Source organism: Schistocerca gregaria, chromosome 4 (assembly GCF_023897955.1).
Source record: "Schistocerca gregaria isolate iqSchGreg1 chromosome 4, iqSchGreg1.2, whole genome shotgun sequence".
Classification (NCBI taxonomy): Eukaryota; Metazoa; Arthropoda; class Insecta; order Orthoptera; family Acrididae; genus Schistocerca; species Schistocerca gregaria.
Genome location: NC_064923.1, coordinates 49,649,912 through 49,669,935, shown reverse-complemented (window position 1 = coordinate 49,669,935; position 20,024 = coordinate 49,649,912). Strand labels below are relative to the sequence as shown.

The 20,024-nt window shown below is 39.3% G+C and overlaps 1 protein-coding gene across 2 annotated transcripts in view; it reads left to right on the top strand.

Annotated features, from left to right (window-relative positions):
* LOC126266930 (FK506-binding protein 2) overlaps positions 1-17,834 on the top strand; it is a 134,973-nt gene extending 117,139 nt beyond the window's left edge. The window contains exons 2-5 of one of the 2 annotated variants that reach the window (XM_049971621.1): positions 6,782-6,945; positions 14,455-14,567; positions 14,812-14,901; positions 17,319-17,834. In XM_049971621.1, the coding sequence (XP_049827578.1) occupies positions 6,782-6,945; positions 14,455-14,567; positions 14,812-14,901; positions 17,319-17,501 (550 nt within the window). In that variant the 3' untranslated portion in view covers positions 17,502-17,834. The remainder of the gene's footprint in view (positions 1-6,781; positions 6,946-14,454; positions 14,568-14,811; positions 14,902-17,318) is intronic. The other variant, XM_049971622.1, reaches the window with a different exon arrangement.
* The last annotated feature ends 2,190 nt before the right edge of the window (positions 17,835-20,024 follow it).

Below are 20,024 nucleotides of genomic sequence, written 5' to 3'. Positions count from 1 at the left end.
AATGTCGCCTTCCAATGTTTTCATTTCTGCCAACGACAGTGACGTCGCAGTTGTAGTGTGAAAATTGCATAGTGAACTAAACGTTGCAGTTTGTGTCGGTAGCGCCGATTACGTCAGCATTTCCCCTTACATACTTCGCTCACCGCAAAGATCAATCTTGTCACACACAGTTTTGTTCATAATTTTCAGAGACTGTTTTTGAAGAATTTCGATGTGAAGAAATAGCAAAATGGTTCAAATGTCTCTGAACACTATGGGACTTAACATCTGAGGCCATCAGTCTCCTAGAAGTTGTTGTTGTTGTTGTTGTTGTTGTCTTCAGTCCTGAGACTGGTTTGATGCAGCTCTCCATGCTACTCTATCCTGTGCAAGCTTCTTCATCTCCCAGTACCTACTGCAACCTACATCCTTCTGAATCTGCTTAGTGTATTCATCTCTTGGTCTCCCTCTACGATTTTTACCCTCCACACTGCCCTCCAATGCTAAATTGGTGATCCCGTGATGCCTCAGAACATGTCCTACCAACCGATCCCTTCTTCTGGTAAAGTTGTGCCACAAGCTCCTCTTCTCCCCAATCCTATTCAATACCTCCTCATTAGTTATGTGATCTACCCATCTAATCTTCAGCATTCTTCTGTAGCACCACATTTCGAAAGCTTCTATTCTCTTCTTGTCCAAACTATTTATCGTCCATGTTTCACTCCCATACATGGCTACACTCCATACAAATACTTTCAGAAATGACTTCCTGACACTTAAATCTATACTCGATGTTAACAAATTTCTCTTCTTCAGAAACGCTTTCCTTGCCATTGCCAGTCTACATTTTATATCCTCTCTACTTCGACCATCATCAGTTATTTTGCTCCCCAAATAGCAAAACTCCTTTACTACTTTAAGTGTCTCATTTCCTAATCTAATTCCCTAAGCATCACCCGACTTAATTCGACTACATTCCATTATCCTCGTTTTGCTTTTGTTAATGTTCATCTTATATCCTCCTTTCAGGACACTGTCCATTCCATTCAACTGCTCTTCCAAGTCCTTTGCTGTCTCTGACAGAATTACAATGTCATCGGCGAACCTCAAAGTTTTTATTTCTTCTCCATGGACTTTGATACCTACTCCGAAATTTTCTTTTGTTTCCTTTACTGCTTGCTCAATATACAGATTGAATAACATCGGGGAGAGGTTACAACCCTGTCTCACTCCCTTCCCAACCACTGCCTCCCTTTCATGTCCCTCGACTCTTATAACTGCCAACTTAGAACTACTTAAACATAACCAACCTAAGAACATCACACACATCCATGCCTGAGGCAGGATTCGAACCTGCGACCGTACCAGTCGCGCGGCTCCGTACGGAAGCGCCTAGAACCGCTCGGTCACAAGGGCCGGCGAAGAAATAGCACACCAGTTTCGTTAATAATTGCTTTTTAACGCCACTGGTATGCTGTTTCTTCACTTCGGAAATAGTGTTATGCCATTTACATAGCCATCGGACTTCTTTTGTGCCACATATACTTGGTTCACACAGTCAAACTGAAAGACTGGACGTGATGAAAGCTCAAAGTAGCTAGTCTCCTGCACACCTTTCAACGAAACATCATCGATGTGGTCCTTCGGAACCCAAGGCCCACTTGTGTACCCTTGATGACTGCACAACACAAAGCTTTATGCCTCGCCTGGTCCCATCAACACCGACATTGGACTGTTGATGACTAAAAACATGTTGCTAGGTGGGACGAGTCCCGTTTCAAATTATATCAAGCCGATGGATGTGTACGGGTATAGAGACAAAACCTCATGAATCAATGGACCCTGCATGTCAGCAGACGAGTGTTCAAGCTGGTGGAGGCTCTGTAATGGTGTGTGGCGTGTTCAGTTGGAGTGATATGGGCCCCTTGAACTTCTAGATACGACTCTGACAGGTGACACGTACGTATGCATCCTGTCTGATCGCCTGCATCCATTCATGTCCATTGTGCATTCCGACGGACCTTGAGAATTCCAGCAGGACGATGCGACACCCCCACACCTCCAGAATTACTACAGAGTAGCTCCAGGAACACTCTTCTGAGTTTATACACTTCCGCTGACCACCAAACTCACAGGACACGAACATTGTTGGGCATATCTGGGAGGCCTTGCAACGTGCTGTTCAGAAGAGATAGTCTCCCCATCGTACTCTTACGTATTTATGGACAGTCCTGCAGTATTGAGGGTGTCAATTCTCTCCAGCACTACTCCATACATTAGTCGAGTCCATGCCAAGTCGTATTGCGGCGCTTCTGCATGCTCGCGGACCTGTACAATCAGAGCTGAGGGTACGGCTCCGTGAACATAGTCAAACATTCTGCAGTGACAATATCAATAAACTGGTTTCTTGTTGGGAGAAACGTGTTCGTTGCTAGGGTGACTATTTGAGAAATAAGTGTGTAGACACGAAGAATACAGATGTAGAATGTTAACGTTTGTTTTACTTTAAAAGTTTTAAGAGTTTTCCTATTAAAAATTCGAAGTCATAATTCAATGGTCGCACCTCGAAATTTTCTGATAGTAGTGGGGTAGCTACATGGCTTTCGACTATTCGTTTTGAAGTTGTGAAGTTTAACACGGTCAAAGCTAGGCTGGCGAACAATATGGTGATTTCATAGCGTAGACGAGCAGAGAAGTAATCCGGGTTCGGCAGTAAAAGTTTCCAACCAAATACGGGGAGCATGAAGTTCCGGAACTTCTCTCGCGCGCCACATTGCTCTGAGTGTTGTGTTTTCTGGCCATAGCCGCGGCCGTGGATGTGACTACACGCGACGCTCGCCGGTGAAGCTCCTAGCCACAGACGAAAGTGACGTTTCAGAGACAGCCGGCATTTCATTCTGCAACTAGTCGTGCAATTATTTGAAGAAAACAAGACACTCCTCGCCTATATACGAGGATGGTTTATAAGAGATCTAATAAAAAAGAAAAAGAAATCTTTGTTTGGTAAACAACCCACTTTACTTCTCTATGTAGACCCCTTTGAGGGATGTACATTTGGTCCAGTGATCCTCCAGCGTTTTCATTCCATCGTAAAAATAGGTTCTGTAGAACTCTGCAAAATACTTATTGACTGCAATCATCTCCTCCCACTTGATGAAAATTTCTTCCGAGCAAGCCAAAGCTTCAAGTTACGGATCAGGAAGAAGTCATTTGGGGTTAAGTCTGGTGAATAGGGTGCTTGAGGAACCAATTTAAAGCCCAGTTCCCGCACTCTGCTGTTATCGCTGATGTGGTAGGATGATGCATTATCCTGTTGAAAGAGCACTTTTTTGCGTGCCAGCTATATTTCTTCAGCCATCGCAAGTCACAAACGGTCCAACAATGAAGCATAATAAGGTCTAGTCATGGTCCTGCGTTTTTCCCCTTCAAGTATGAGGATTACTCCTTGGGATTCATACAAAAAACTTATACATTGTTTTGACTGCCTTTACAACTCTAGTGTGTAATGATGGATCCAGGTTTCATCCGAGTCACAGATCGGGGCAAAAATTCTTGCAGATTGCGGCTTTCGCGCTTGTTGAGATGCTTACACTCAGTAACCTCAGGAATTTTTATTCAGAGGTCTTGCATTGCCGGTCCTAATTGACATGGTGAGTCCAGCAAAATTTTGAAGGTTGTTTTGGGATATTTTCTTTGTATTTTGGTATGAGGGACTCGTGTTCACTGGCGGCTCACTAGTGTAGTTATGTAATTATGATTAAGTTGTTACCCCAGATTACCATTTTTTGTGAAAACACCTCCTCAATAGTGAATAAACCTATAACGTAAAGGATGTTGCAGGAGGAATACAGACTAAGTCGAGTAAAACAATGCAAGAAACGTGTTCAGTTTTTATTGCTTACAGCAATACAGTTGTTAGAACGAAAGCCAAACAAATACTCACAGATAAGTGAAGGCGAATGATTTAAGTTCAGAATTGATATTTCATAAATTCCAAATAAAAATGCGCTTCTGAATTCACTTGAGAACACCACATGCAACCTCTTCTGAGGTCGGCTTGGCGTTTTTTAATGAGTGCAGGGCTATTTTTAATCCAGACGACAAATTTTTCTTTTGCGTTTACCTCCTTGTAGGTTTCGCAATTAAACAATCCCCTGAGACAAAAATTTAAATGGGGTGAGGTCCACAGACCTGGGTGGCCAAAAACTTGTCAATTTGTCGTTATCCATATTCCAGGGAATGTTAGGTTTCGATTATGTATCACCTGATGAATAAAATGGGCTGGAAGAACATGCCATTCTTGTCTCCAAGGGAATTGCTTGCAGTAATGGTAGCAGCACGTTTTAAGTCTACATAACGAGGCCCTGGAAGAGGGTCTGGTAACACCAACAGGTTCCATCAAATGTAATATCATACCATACCACACTCCTACAAACAAGTGTTCCTGGAAATGACTGCATAAATGCATGTGGGTTTTTGTTGGACTACTGATGCGAGTTAAGGCTGTTACTGGTACACGAAATGTATTCGCAGTTAACGAATTTGGGCAACCATCAGGTTTATAATGGAATGAAAATAATTTGCGCCAGACGGAGACTCTAACCAGGATCTGCCGCTTATCACGAGCTGTCGCCTTACCATTAGGCAATCCCAGCTCGTGAGAAGCGGGAAATCTGGGTTAGAGTTTCTGTCCGGCACAAATTTGTATTGACGTCATTCCATTATACAGTCGATGGTTGTCCTTATTTGCAACTGCCAGTATATACCTCTTTCATAACAGCTGCACCCGCTGCAGTACCTGTTCCTTCAGGCATGCATGCACAGCAAACAACAAAATTCCTGATCATTTGCCTTCATCTACTCCTCAAATGTGTTGCATCCCGTGAAAATTATTAGAATAGAGGCCATGCATACCTAATAATGTCCACTGTTGCCTTGTATGTGAAACCGTGTTACTTCCAAACCCTGTTCTTTTACGTGTTCAGTTAAAATATGACTTCTGGGCACTACACCAGTCCTGAGCAGTTTTATGAAGACATTAGGGCATTGTCTAGCAAACTATCTGCAAGACGCTGCATTTCCATTCCAAAACCTGTACACCATACCATGTCGGCATCTCACCACTTGTAAACACTATATTATTGGTTTGGTGAATAAGTTCGCAGTATTTTTCCGTAAGTTTAATAAGCACAACAGATGTACACAACAGATACTTCAGTCATCAATTATATATTCTCATTCACTATTTACAACAGTCTGCCAACACTAGTGTAACTTTTCGACTCTGCTAATGTAGAAATCACGTGGTTTTGAAGTGAAGAACTTGTCAAGCCATATTCGAGGTGCATTTTCATCCGGAAAGGAAGTTCTTTGCAGACATTGTTTGAGTGTGGAAAAGCTGAAATCAGCTGAAAGTCAGATGAATGAGGTGGGTGCAGAATGACTTCCCAAACCAACTCCTGCATAGTTTTCCTTGTCAATCTAGCAGAATGCGAGTGGGGAGTGGGCATTATCATTGAGTAACATTACTGTCTTCCTGGTCATTGTTCTTGGTTTGTGTCTGAAAGATGTTTCAGTTGTTAACAATAAAATAATGTCAGCAGTGATGGTTACACCTTGGGGAAACAGTTTGAAGTACACAACACCATCACTGTTGCATGAGATGCGTAATATTCTTTTTCGTGGATGCGCCCAAGTTTTTGTAAGGGAGTTGCTGCTTTGTTTGGGCTCAACTATTTTATTTCTTTTCCATATGTTAGTTCAAAGACACAATTTCTTTTTACCAGAGTGAATAGGAGATTAGGAATGGTCACTGGTGTTCACGAGCCAATTGATGATGACCAAGCAGATGTGCACATATGGCAACCTGCTGATTTTTGTGATTTTGACTTAAAGCATGCGATACCCGTGTACCTGATTTTGGAGTCTTACCCATTGCATGCAAATTTCGGACAATGGTGGAATGATCACAGTTCCACATATTTGACAGTTCTCGAGTACATTCTTGTGGATGATTGAGGATTAATGATAAAATTCTCCCTGAATTTGCAAAAACGATCCTCATTAAAATGAGAAAACAATTTTCTTTCGTGCTCTGCCCAATGGCATTATCCCCATAATGGCACAAATGTTTCTGGCTGGCTCTGTTGCTGTCATCCCTCTATTGAACTCAAACAGAAGAACGTGTCAGATTCTTCCTCATGGCCCTCCATTTTCTATCGTCCACAGCCCCACACACTATGTACAAATGAGAAAATGACAGTATATAAAATCAAATAACAATAGTAAATCAAACACGAAAAATGACAACTGGTAAACAAGCGTGCAGCAACCGGAGTACAAGCTCGCAAAACAAAAATGCAACCAACATATGCACTAATCAAATATAAAATTATACTACAAATGACAATCACAGTTGTATAATACAGTAATATAAACTGAAGCACAACCTGATATCAAAATAAATCTGACAGTCAGTAAATAAATCCACAGAAACTGGAGTACCACCTCACGAAACACTCTACCTACATAACTAGCTGTATCTGTGTAACCAGTTAAAATTGGACACATGCTATATGGAACTCCTCCTGAAGCAATCTGTTTAGTTATCAAATCATACAAGGTAAGTGTTTCGTAAAATGAGTGCACATTGCTGAATAGGCCCCCACAGTACATCCCTGCTGCAGATCCCATGCCATCTTAACCTCCCCCCCTCCCCCTCCCCCTTCCCCACCGCCTCCCACAGCACGATCCATGTAAGATGGCAGTAAGTGAGAATGTCTGGGATTTCTGTATGTTGCAGCCACGACCGGGACCAGCCGTTCTCGTTCCAGCTGGGCGTGGGGCAGGTGATCAAGGGCTGGGACCAGGGCCTGGTGGACATGTGCGTTGGCGAGCGCCGCCGCCTCGTTATCCCACCTGAGCTGGCGTACGGCGACCGTGGGGCGGGTGCAGTCATCCCAGGAGGTGAGTGCTCTTCCACTTTTGGCATACCACCTTTAACGGCATGCTGCTTCCAGACAGCTGCGAGAACGAGATGTGGTGACAAAATACCATGCAGTAATGCCTCTACAGTCATTCCTTTTCCTGAAAAGATACTCTGCTCGAAAGAATTGAGGGAACATTACTTTTGCCATCTCCAATACTCCACTCGGCAATAATTGAAGACTGCGTATGTTACCGAATTATACCTTTATCTTTCACAAAGTAAGTACACAACAAAATGTGATTACATTCTCTATCATTTGGATAAAATAAACTGAAATGTGAGACTGATGTCGAAAACAAAGTGGAAACAATCATCCCACCATCTTGTCTGCTTTTCATTGGACTTAAGAGAGCTTTAATAACATATGTGCCTTCTATGAGCAATTTATCACTGCCCGATTCCTACATGGCGTACTCTGTATAAGTCTATGGCGCCAGGGCCACCCCCGTATATATCTGCTCTGGGGTATCTGTACAACGCCACAACACAGAAGTGTCCAGATGGTTTTCCCATAGGGCTGTAATGCATCAGCAAACTCTTCCACATCAACTTGTGTATTGTCCTGTCTGTGTGTCCACAACTTATGGGTGACAAATGGAGAGGGATTGACATAAGCAGCAACATGACTGAAAGTCTATCCTTTTTGGCTCAAACACATAGCGTTCGGCACTTGCATTGCATTAAGACATAGCATTCCATGTGCTTGGTTGAAAACGACATCCAAAAAATGACAACTGACATCAGAGTACCTCATAGAAAACACTGGGACATGGTTACTCATGTCCATCTGAGGGGTCATCTGGCAATATATTGCATAACCTAGCAAATAGATGGCAAATGATTTTAATTGTTGTCTGTGTTGAAAGTAGAGATCTCAAGCTATGCAATAAGACTACAGGTATCGCCTCTATCAAAATAATTGACCAACTGGGCTTTGATACATCTTTCGATTATTTTTAACAGTGTATCTACGGCCATTTTGACACTGAAGAAGAATGAGGATCCAGGTCATGATGGAATAAAAGCAGAGGTTCTGAGACATAGTCGGGCCATACCTCACAGTTACATAACGAGTACCTACTTTAAAGAAAAGTACCAGGTCTTTCGAAGACAGTGGATGTGGTCCATCTGAAAATCTGAGAGGATAATGATCAAGTAAGAGAGAAGCCATGTCAGCCAATACGCCTCCAAAATGCAATCGGGAATATTACAGAATAATTTTTCACTCTGTAACAGTGTGTGCACTGATTCTTAACATGGTCCGGGAGTGAGACACAGCTTAAGTCTGTCAGGAACTTCATAATGGGGAACTTTAAAGAAAACTTTGGTGTGAACAATTGGTAATTTTAAGGACTCTTTCAGGCATAGACTCCAAGCAGTATGGATTTTGAAATGGAAAGATAGACAGAGGACACCAGTAATTATTGGAATTTTGGTAGACTTGCAGTAGCATTTGATAATTTATAGTTCCCTGTCTTATCAAAAGTGAGGGTCATTAGTTGAATAATGGCCCCCTTTAATTGCCTATGATATTTCTGTTGTGACAGGAGAGCCAAATTGACTTCCCAGAAAGCGAATAAAGAAAGAGCTTATCAAATTATGTCTGCAAGGCTTTGTTTGCAGCCCTGTCTCTTCGAATCTTGCCCTCGAGCTGCTGATGAAGGACATTGAAAATGCAAACCAGAAATAATGGCAAACTAACTCTACAAACGCTTTCAGAATGATATGGAGAGAATAAATTTGTGATTGCCACACAAGATATTTTTCCTAGTGCCTAGAGGGAAGTTGTGAGAGCAGAAATCTGAGGGGGAAAAAAATAAAAAATAATAAAAGAAAAGTAGCCACAATGACAAGAGGCCATCAGATAACTGGGGTTGCTGTTACATGAGAAATAAAATTTCTCTTCCCCTTCAGCATGTCTGGGGAAAAAAGAAACAACTTTATATAATTAACAAATTAGCAAATATGACAGAAGAGATCTAACTCAGATTATTAAGTATCACAAAATTAGAAGACCATTCTCGAGCCATTGCAGGTTATGGATCCAATCTGCAAGTTTGGCTGTAGAAGGGAGACATCCAAATAATTATGGAAATCCTAGAAGAATCTGTGAGAACTAAACAAGAAATAAAAGTGCAGCCTCTACAAGAATTTCACCATTCTTGGGACACATCAACAACAGGTAGAAGTCTGAGGGAAATGATATTCTAATTGACAGAACATGGAACTGCATCTGCATGAACATCTATATTCCAATCGAAATCCCTGTGGCATATGGTGGAGGTTAATTTGTGTACCAATGTCATTTTCCCCTTCCCCTTTTCCTGTTCCAGTCACAAATACCTCCCGGTAAGAACAGTTGATGGTAAGCCTCTGTGTGAGTTCGTCTGTATTTTTATCTTCATGGACTTTTCATGAGATATACAAAGGAAGAAGCGATATATTGGCTGTCTCATCTAGGGTCTTACTCTGTGGAAACAGCAACAGTAAAAAACACCACGATGCAGAATGCCTCTTGTAGCATCTGCCACTGGAATTGGCTAAACATCTCCATGACACTTTACAGATTTTGGATTTTTTCTGTTTCCTCTGAATCCTGTCTAATATGGATCCCAGACTGGGAATCAGTATTAAATTATTGGTTGAACAAGTGTTTACCAAGCTACTTCATTTGTGATGGACTACATTTCTGAGGATTCTGCCAGTGAATCTGTCCGCAATCTGCAGCATCCACTATTAATTTTGTGTGTTTGTTCTCCTTCAAATCACTCTGTAAGCCTGCATTTGGAAGTAAGTGCATCCACTGGTTGCAATCACATAATCACACAATGAGTCTTTCTGTCTATGTATTTGCAATATGTTAAATTTATTTATGTTGAGTGTTAATTTCCACTCCCTGCAAAAGTGTCAATCCTCTACAGGTTTTCCTGAATTTTGCTTCAATTTTTTAGCATTTGGAACTTCTCTGTATACAACAGAATCATCCATAAAAAGCCTTACGGAACTTCTGAGGTTATTCGTTAGGTCATTTATAATTCCTGTGAAAAGGAATGGTCCTCTTGACACTTCCCTGTGCCATGCCCAATGTTACTTTGAAGTCTGGACATTTCTTTTCAGTGAGACATATTTTGTCCTCTTTGCTAGAAACCCTTCAGTCCAGTCAAAAGGTCAGTGTGATATTCCTACTCGAGCTGTTTGGAATAAACGAAAGTCAGTAGGAGTAATAGAATGCCACATAAGGTGGAAGGGGAATGCATTAGACAGTAGCTACGGATAGAGGGTGACAGGAATTTCTTCCAGTATAATACAGTCTCACTAATATTAAGAGAAAAGGCTGTTGAACAAATTTAACACAATGACAAAGGATGTTTTTTTATTGAATTAGAAATCACACAGGAGGAAAGCAGTGTTGTAGTAGCCACAGCAGTAATACATGCAGGACACTCATAGGGGTTGGCCAACCAAAACCAACAAAAGTGTGGGAAGATGATACAGTAGTGGCTCTATCACAATAAATGAGGAACACCAACAAAACAGGATACTATGCGAGGACTTCAGAGACATGTTACTTCTGATTTGCTGCAATGAGGGCCTCTTGTGGAAAGTCATGAAATTGTGGTTCCAGATACCCTGAGTGGCCTTAGCAAGGACTGGGATGAGTGCTGGAGTTTTGTGTGCAGCACCTAAGTAGATCAAATCAGCCACATACAGCCCATCTTTGTGTGACTGTCTGTCTCCATCTCCGGATTCCACTTCATGTGCCAGAAATGAGTACACATGCAGGGTGTGGTGCAGCTGTAAGGTGGGGAGGGATTTTGAAAACACCTCACATACTGTAGCCAGATTGAAACTTCTGTATGTTCCTGAGAACCAGATGGTAAGAGGTCTGGTTAATAAGCACCAGCTAGCAGGCAACATGCATAATTAGAAACACGGGTTTTGCCATTCTGTTTGTACTCAATGCATTTAATGCAGTGATTCTGAACCTTTCTGAGACTGTTATTCTCTGAACGAGATACATCATCCAATTTCGTCAAGAACATTTTAACACATGAACTAATTTCAGAAGGGAAAAAAGGAAACAACTGAACACACCAACTTTTAAAATGAAATGTAATCAGTATTGTTAGGACTCCTGTTCTGTAAAAAATCTTTTGCGTCTTTATGGAGTTCAAGAAGTTGTAGTTTGGCCTCACTTTTTCTGTATGAAAGTTGGAAAATAATTGCAATCTCTGCTGACAAATGCTACAGGATGGACAGTAAAATAAGTAAAGAAACCAGTAAAAATGGGCTGTAATGCTTTTGGCAAACAAAACCTTTTGCAGAATGACATTTTCAGCATATCTGAAACAGAAAGTCCAGACTCAGTGTATATTATCAGTTTTTATTTATGATAGTGCCCCAGATTATCAGTGTGGAAACTACACAAAAGACCACTCAGCGAGCAGTTAAGAGATGGGAAAACCAGTGGATTGAGGTAAATAAGACTCCTATGAAAATAAGTGAGTGATATATGTAGTTAGGTAAGTTGCGTACTGATGGGAGTCATAATATTTCAGTTATCACTTCCAGAAATAGTTAAACAATTAATTTTGTGTTTGCAGATACAGGTCAGTATTGAGCAAATTGAAATCCCTGTGACACAGTACCATCACAATCCACTACACAAGCCAAAGCAAAATGGGCACTGAATAGAGTCGAAGCATGACAATATAATTACTTATCTGCATTTGAAGGCTAATCAGCACTGCAAATGGAATTGGGTGGACATGCATTATTGGATGACACAGTGGTTGGTTTGTGTAGACGCTTCTTGCATAGTAGTGCAAGGCTAAATAGCCAACAATGTAGAAGCAGACCATCTGTCTGTGAACTGGGAATCGTAAAAGAAGTGGAGGCCATGTTGATACTGGAAAATTGTAAAACATCCTTGAATTGCACAATGTTACAACATCATGAAGCTCGCCACCTGCTGGGTTCCACAACAGCTCACACCTACTTATAAAGCCCACTATAGCAGTGTGCAGTTGAACCTTTGCAGTTGTGTCGTGCCACTCCAGGTGATTTCTTTAACCATTTGATCATCTTGGAAGATTGCTGGGTGTTTCGTTATGACTCAGAGACAAAGGAGTGAGTGGTGGGCAAATGTGAATTCACTGCTGCCAAAAACACCCAGATCATCAGGCTATGGCACGATGCTAACAGACGGTCCTTGTAAGCCGAAAATCGCCAGACGAGCATGCTTCTGAAATACCGAGACAGTGCCGTAGGAGGTTGTGTAGATGTAGTGTCATGGGAAGCTGACCAAGGCAGTGTTTTAGCTCCACGACAGTACCCCATGTCATTTTGCACAGGATTCAGTCGCAGATGGTGCTCCTCTGGGCTGTCAGATTTTGTCTCACCCTCTCATTTTACTTGCATGGCAGCCAGTGGCCCCCTTATCCTCTTTCCTCTGGTGAAGAACCATTGTATTACACAGACATTTAAAGTATGATGATGACGACATTTTAGAGGTGGATAGTTTCCCTAACAGACAAAATGCTGGCTTTTACACTAGCTCTCTGCCAAGTCATTTGTTTCTGTGAAAAATGTCTCAGTGAAGTCTGAATATGTAGAGGAGGATTAATGTTGCCAAATTTCATGGTCACAGCCTGACTTTTCTATTTTTATTTATTTGTTGATTGAGATTATAATTAAAGCTTTGGCTACTTCTCATAGAATCATGGGTCAATAGCGACATAAAATGTGCAAATATGGCTGAATAGAGCCAACACAATTCCAAAATTTTTTAGTTATATTTTGTGTTCTTCTTGGGTATTTCAGTGACTTTTTTTCCCCCTTCTCTAATCTTATGTTGAACCCCAACTGCCCTAATTCAAAGCAGAAAGATTTAACTGTTCAGTGATTTCTACAAGATTGCCTGTGATGACCATGAATTGAATTTGTTGGTGCAGTTTTGTTTATACCTTCGGAGTCTTAATCTCTTAAATTTAAAATAGAAGTAATTTTTACTAAATTGAAAGATATGCATTTTAATTTTCGGTGATTTTTTTTTTTTTTTTTTTTTAAACGAGTGAGAAACCTGCCAACAAAACAATTTTATCTGTAATAATTTGGCTGTAGTTCCTTAAAAACGTATCTGTATTTTTTAGTAAAGTGAGATTTGACTGTGCAGTCTTCATCTGAAGAAACTATGAGAAACATTTCAGATTCAAAACTCCAGAAACAAAATAAATTAATAATGATAAATAACAGTGTACCTCACATTACAAATGTTAAAATGGGAATAACAAGAGGAAAGGTTTCGAACATAGCATATTCATGGGCACCGTAATGGCTTTTCCTCGGATCGTTTGGAATATGCACTGTCCATCACAAAGTTCTGAGACCAGTTTTATTCCTGGCATACAAAGAACATTATCACCTTAATAGTGTTGCTAACAGCTTGTTCAAAAGTATTTTAAACTTAATTTTTGAGTTTGTAAAAGTTTGGTGGAGGTCTGTCTCATTTCTTGTATCACTGTCACAATCCACAGTAAATTATTGTTCTTGACTCTTTACTGTTTTATTCCTATTTAATTTGTAGCATCTGACATTCTTATACTCCACAAGAGTTTAAAAGAGAGCAAAAAATAAATTAGGCAATGAAATTATGAAGCAATAGGCAACACTATTGTGACCCATTGATCTTGAGTGCTGCTAGTGTTTGTTATCCTTACCACACACTATTAAAAGAGGACAGCGAAACAATTCAGAAGTTTGGTGCTATATTTGTTAAGCCAAAACACAGATATTACAGAGATGGTTCATCAACTCAAATGGGAATCCCTGAAGGAAAGATGATGTTGCTTTCATGAAACACTATTGCAAAAATTTTAAAAACATTTGCATTTTCCTGTCTCCATTTGCGAGTGGAACAGGAGAGGGAATAACGGGGAGGGGGGGGGGGGGGGGGAGGGATTGGTGGTGGTGGTGGTACAAGTTACCTTTCACCATGGCTTGCAGGTTATATATTTCAATGTAGAAAGCAAGGACCACACCAGTTTAATGCCTTTGCCTGTAAGGTTTATAAAGGAACATAAAAGCAAAACAATTATTGATGAGATGTTTGGCATAATAAAGTAGGGAGAAAAGTGAGAAAATAGACCAATTTAGAAAAAATGTTAGTATTATTTTTCTGTTCAAGTGAAGGGAAACTGCCTTTGATCCATTCAGTTAAAATTACTGCCTCCTTTCTCTTTGTCTCAGATGCTTACAGTAATTTAAAAAAAAAAATCCTGACTGTCAACTTCACTCCATTAAATTTACAAATTCTATCTAAAGCTACATAGGGAAGTCAGATGGGAACTCTAACTTTGATTTCCCACTTACCACAAGCGATCACGTTACCGTATCAGAGCTCACTCTCTGAACTGACCCAAACTTCTGTGTCGCACACCTATCTATTTCTTCTCATACATTCATCATCATTCATTTCTGTGTTTCAGGTGCAACACTGACATTTGAAGTGGAGCTTCTGAGCATTGGAGATTCACCACCGCCAGTGAATGTTTTCAAAGAAATTGATGCAGACAAGGACCAGAATCTTTCAAGGGATGAAGTAAGTAACAAAACAACAAAACTTAAAATCTGTAAAGACTGCATGTGATTATATGGGCAAGGGATTAACAGAATTCAGAAAATAGATACTGCATGTAGGTACACAGTAAAAGATTTTTTGAAGCTTTACTAACATTGGAACTAACAGTGCTGGCTTGATACAAGTTTGTTTTAAGGGATGAACTTGTGTAATAAACAAATAACATGAGTGGGACCTCAAAATTAGCAACTCTATCAAACCCTAGGGGCAGCAGAACAATGCTGATGCAGGTCACGCTGTGAATATCTTCAGGGAAATAGATGCTGATAAAGACGACAATCTTTCAAAAGATGAGGTAAGTGATACTGCAAGCTATGATCCCTTCTTGTTAAGGCACATGAGAAAATGAACTGCTAATCAGTGTAGTTTTGCCACAGTTCATTTTCTGTTTGCATTATGTAATTTTGGATGTAGATACATACATAGATATGAAATTAGAGATTGCATACAATGTGTGTTCAGCAGTTTTTTACGCATCTGCAAAATATAAGTGGTCTACCTTCTTGTGCAGATAGTATTTGGTTGTGATGATTATGATGATTATGATGATTATGATGATTATGATGATTATGATGATTATGATGATTATGATGATTATGATGATGATGATGATGATGGTTGCTCAAGACTTACCTCTGTTTTAGTCAGAGGAACTTGAAACTATTTATTCGAAATAAGCATAATAGCTGATTCTTGTACCAAAGCAGTTCTTCGGCTCACTTGTTCAAAAGTTGTAAAGATCCCAAACTATGAGGGTAAGTCAATTATTACCTGCAAAGCAGTTATAAATTTTATTGTAATCAAATAGGAAACTTACAAGAACATCATTTTTCGACATAGTCTCCTTGTGTTTCAATGGTCTTGGTCCATCATAGTACAAGCTTCCTGATGCCCTCCGAAAAGAAGGTTCTCGGTTGAGGTGCGAGCCAGGATTGCACCACTTCTTTCACTGCTTCGTCAGAGGCAAATCGACGGCCCGTTGATGCCTGTTTGAGTGAACCAAACAAGTGATAGTCAGAAGGGGCAAGATTGAGAACACTATGGAGGATTTCAAATTCTTCAAATTTGAGTTTCTGGGGCGTTTCAGCAGTGTGGGCAGCAGTATGTGGACGGGCATTGTCGTGCACCAACACAATACCTTTTGACAGCAATCCTGGACATTTGTGTCAAATTACAGGCTTTAGCCTGGCAGTAAGCAGCTCACTGTAATGTACACTGTTTATTGTTGTGCGCCTTTCCCCATAATGTTCCATTACTGGACCTTATGTGTCCCAAAAAACTGTAAGCATCAGTTTTCCTGCGGATGGTTGGGTCTTGGAAGTTTTTCTTGCACGGCATATTTGGATGTTTCCATTCCATACTCTGCCATTTACTCTCCGGCTCATAATGATGGATCCGTGTTTTGTCACCAGTAATGATCCTGTCTAAGTAATTGTCCCCTTCGTCACCATAGAGATCCAAGTGTATTTTGCAGATTTCGAAGCACGTTTGTTTATGCAACTTTGCGAGTTGTTTTGGGACCCATCTTGCACAAACTTTATGAAACACAAGCCTGTTGAGGATGATTTTGTAGGCAGAACCGTGACTAATTTGCAGACGATGTGCTACTTTGTCAAAAGTTAATTGTCCATCCAAAAGAATCATTTCACATGAACGCTCAATGGTTTTTTCATTTGTGGCAGTAAACGATCGTTTGGCTCCTTCATCGTGCATAACACTTGTGTGACCATTTCGGAATTTTCAATCCATTAGTAGAAACTCGGTTGTGACAAAGCACTGTTCCTGTGCTGTACTAAAAGTCTTCAATGATTTTTGGCACCTGATATGCCTTCTGACCACAAAAAATGGATCACTGAACATTGCTTTTCTTTGGTACAAATAGACAGCAGAGCAGCCATGATCAACAGCACAGCAGCGATAACAAAACCAACCTAGGAGCTTGAAAATTGCAAAGATATGACAACAAATAAACAAAGCATGTGTCATCAATGTAAAATGACAGTAATAACAAAATTAACAAAAATATAACCAAATTGCAGATAATAGTTGACTTAACCCTTGTATATGTAGTTTGGTAGGCTGGAGGTATGAACTTAGTGCAAGTTTCTCTGGAAAGTAAAAAAGGGAAAGATTTAATCTTTCAACAAATAAACACTTGCTGGATAGAATAACCAGGGAAGTAGTTTTCAACATTAAGACAGATATTTTGAAAATTCAGGATGATGTCTCACAATCAGATATATAGTAGTAACAAGCAGTATATGTAAAAGGAAAATAGTTCTCTGTGGAATTCAACCTTATGCCACGATGAGATGATGATGATGATGATGATGATGATGATGATGATGATGATGATGATGATGATGATGATGATGATGATGATGCATTGCAAAATTTGAGGTATATAGATCCAAGTTTTTATTAGAAGATAACTTTCTCTAATTTCAAATCAATGAGTTTGAAATTGGAAACTGGGAAATGCAAAAAGTCACTTTTTACGTCAAACAGTCCAAATATCAGGTAGAATTGCGGAATATTAGATACCCATTTGCAGTAGATACGTAGACAAGTTTAATAATGTAAACTTACACACTTTTATTTTTTCTTTGCTTTTGACTGCTTGGCTTATTTACTAATTTTTATTAATGTTTCTTCTGCAACTAGTGTTTCACTTTGTCTTCATTTAATATATTATACGTGGCTTTGTTGTAGGTCAGCGAATACCTGAAGAAACAAATGGTAGCAGCTGAAGAAGGAGGAGACAGTGAAGAAGTGAAACGCATGCTAGAGGACCATGACAAACTTGTTGATGAAATATTCCAACACGAAGACAAGGACAAGAATGGCCTCATATCTCATGATGAGTTCTCTGGTCCAAAACATGATGAACTGTAACACTGTGTGAATCTTTGTGCAAATACACGTTTACTGAAAAGACTACTGTGTGTGTGTGTGTGTGTGTGTGTGTGTGTGTGTGTGTGTGTGTGTGTGTGTGTGTGTGTGTCAAACCTTAAAAGTACATTGCTGTTTAAGAAAGGAAGATATTGTGTGTATGTGTCCTTTCCACATTACTACTACAGAAATTTTTCGATATTAAATTATTGTTCAGTGGTTTATCAGTACAGACAATTTTCAAAAATTAAATTGAGCATTGCGAGAGGTTTTTTTATATAAATATGAGAATATGTTAAAGATATGTGATGGTTAATAAAAATTGTGGAAAAATAACTTTTTTACTCTTTTACCTTAAGATGTTTGAGATATGTCTCACATCCTGGGTTCATTCCTGAAAGTTTTGTAACAGTAAAGATCATGCAAATGATATGAAGTCTATATTCAGTTTCAGGACACTTTTTAGATTACTATTGACTTGTGACCTAAGATTATCCTTCCATGTAGATATTTTCTGCTTGTTATTTTTGTTCTTATGTTAGTCAAGTTAGCAAATGCCATACTGGTTTCTTTAGTCCACTATGAAAGTGTTTTTAGAGATATTAAGGAAAGTTACTTAAACTGTAAGAACTTTGAAAGCACCACAATTAAAATACGCCAAACAAAACACTTTGGGGATCAATATTAGTAAAGTGATTTAAATTGTATTTATTGTATTTTTTTCGTATTCATCTTTGGCACCAGGTATTAAATCTATAATTTATATACAAGGCAATGCACACATATAGATAAAAGTAAGATAATACAAATCATGTTAATACAATCCACATTTGTCTGTGTACAAATTTAAATTATTATATGGTATTAAATTAGGAAGCAACACATGCATACTCCACATTTGTGAACATTGCTGCAGCAGCAGCAGATAATCTACGTAGGTGATCTTACGTGTACAATTAGTTTTGCAGTTTTGTAATACACTTCATGCTTCTGCCTGTTCAGAAGTGTTTGCCTTTGACACCAGGAAAGGTCATGGTATTAGTAAAGTGTAAGTTTTTGTTAGATCTTGTTGTGTAACAGTGTTTGCATGTCTTTAGTGCCCCCAAGAGATATAATTTTTATTCGTAGAATTATGGTTTCATCAGAAAATCTGGTTATCAGCATCCATGTTTAGCCTTAGACTATTAATTTAAATAATTCTGTTATTGAGCCTTTAGACACACCACATTTAATAAAATTATGTTCTGGTAAATATTATATAACTATTTTAAAATTATCATCAATGTGCTTCATGCTTACTGCTTGGTTACAATTACTCTGGAAGGAGATGATCCAATTATTTGACAGCCTGGAATACTGTACATTTAAAGTCCAGGGCCAGTTATTGAGGAGCCAAAGGCAGAAAGTACTTGGGGATGCCAGAATCTTAAATCTTAACATGGTCTCAGAAGGATAAATAACAAGGCAAAGAAACTTTTTACATAAATGAAGTGTGAGAATAGTTGGAAATACAAATCAATCAAAAAGAAATCTAGTGTCTTACCAAAAATTATGTGAGAAGATGTGTAACAGATGACAAATAAAGCTCTGGATTTGGTCACCTTGGGTGCATCTTTCAAAGTAACAAAGCTTGCTAGAGACAGTGCTGCCAGTTCAGTGTCTACCATACACCTCACAACACTTGAAATGTACCTACAGTGGAACTCCAATTATCTGGAGACTCAAGACTCTAACCATCCAGATATTAAGACATTTGGATAATCAGATAAATCATGAAAATAGGTCATTTCTTTAAAATAAGAGACAGAGACTAAATTTGTGTATACATACTAGTATAATATTAATTTAATTACTACATAACAATGTGGTTTAGATTTTGTACAGTACTGCACTTACATAGTGTCCGTTATTGAACATACTGGTCATTTAGTTGGTTTACTGTCTTCAGTCATTTTTGTGCAGACAAGTCTCGCAACCCCTTGACAGTTAGCAACCGTATATGGTCACATTGAAGCTATTGCTACATTCATGTGAGTGCCAGTGTCAAGACATGCAAACATCTCACCAGTTGGTCTTGTGTCCTGTTCAGTGACAGTGTCATTCTCATGGCCATCAGTTTCTTCTTCTCACAATTTGAATGGTTTCATCACCAATGAGAGTTTATGAACTAAGATTAAAGAATCACAAGCAAGCCACAAGAAATCTCCCATCTTGTAAAAGATGGGAAGTATTTTAAACATTTTTGAAAGCATGGGTTTTTTATTTTCCTGTCAACAGAAGGGGTATTTTTTTTTGAGCTGTCTTCATAGCTTTCCTCAACAAACTCCTATCTTCATTCTTGGGAGTGCACACAGTCACACAGTACAAATCTCTTTTCCTCAAAGCAATTTGGATAATTGGTGATCTGGATAGTTGGATTTCAGATAGTTGGAGTGCTACTGAATGTCTCTTTGAAAGCCCTTACAGAAACGAAAGACTTTAAAATAAATAAATAAATAAAGACAAATGTCGATAGCTGATGGCCTA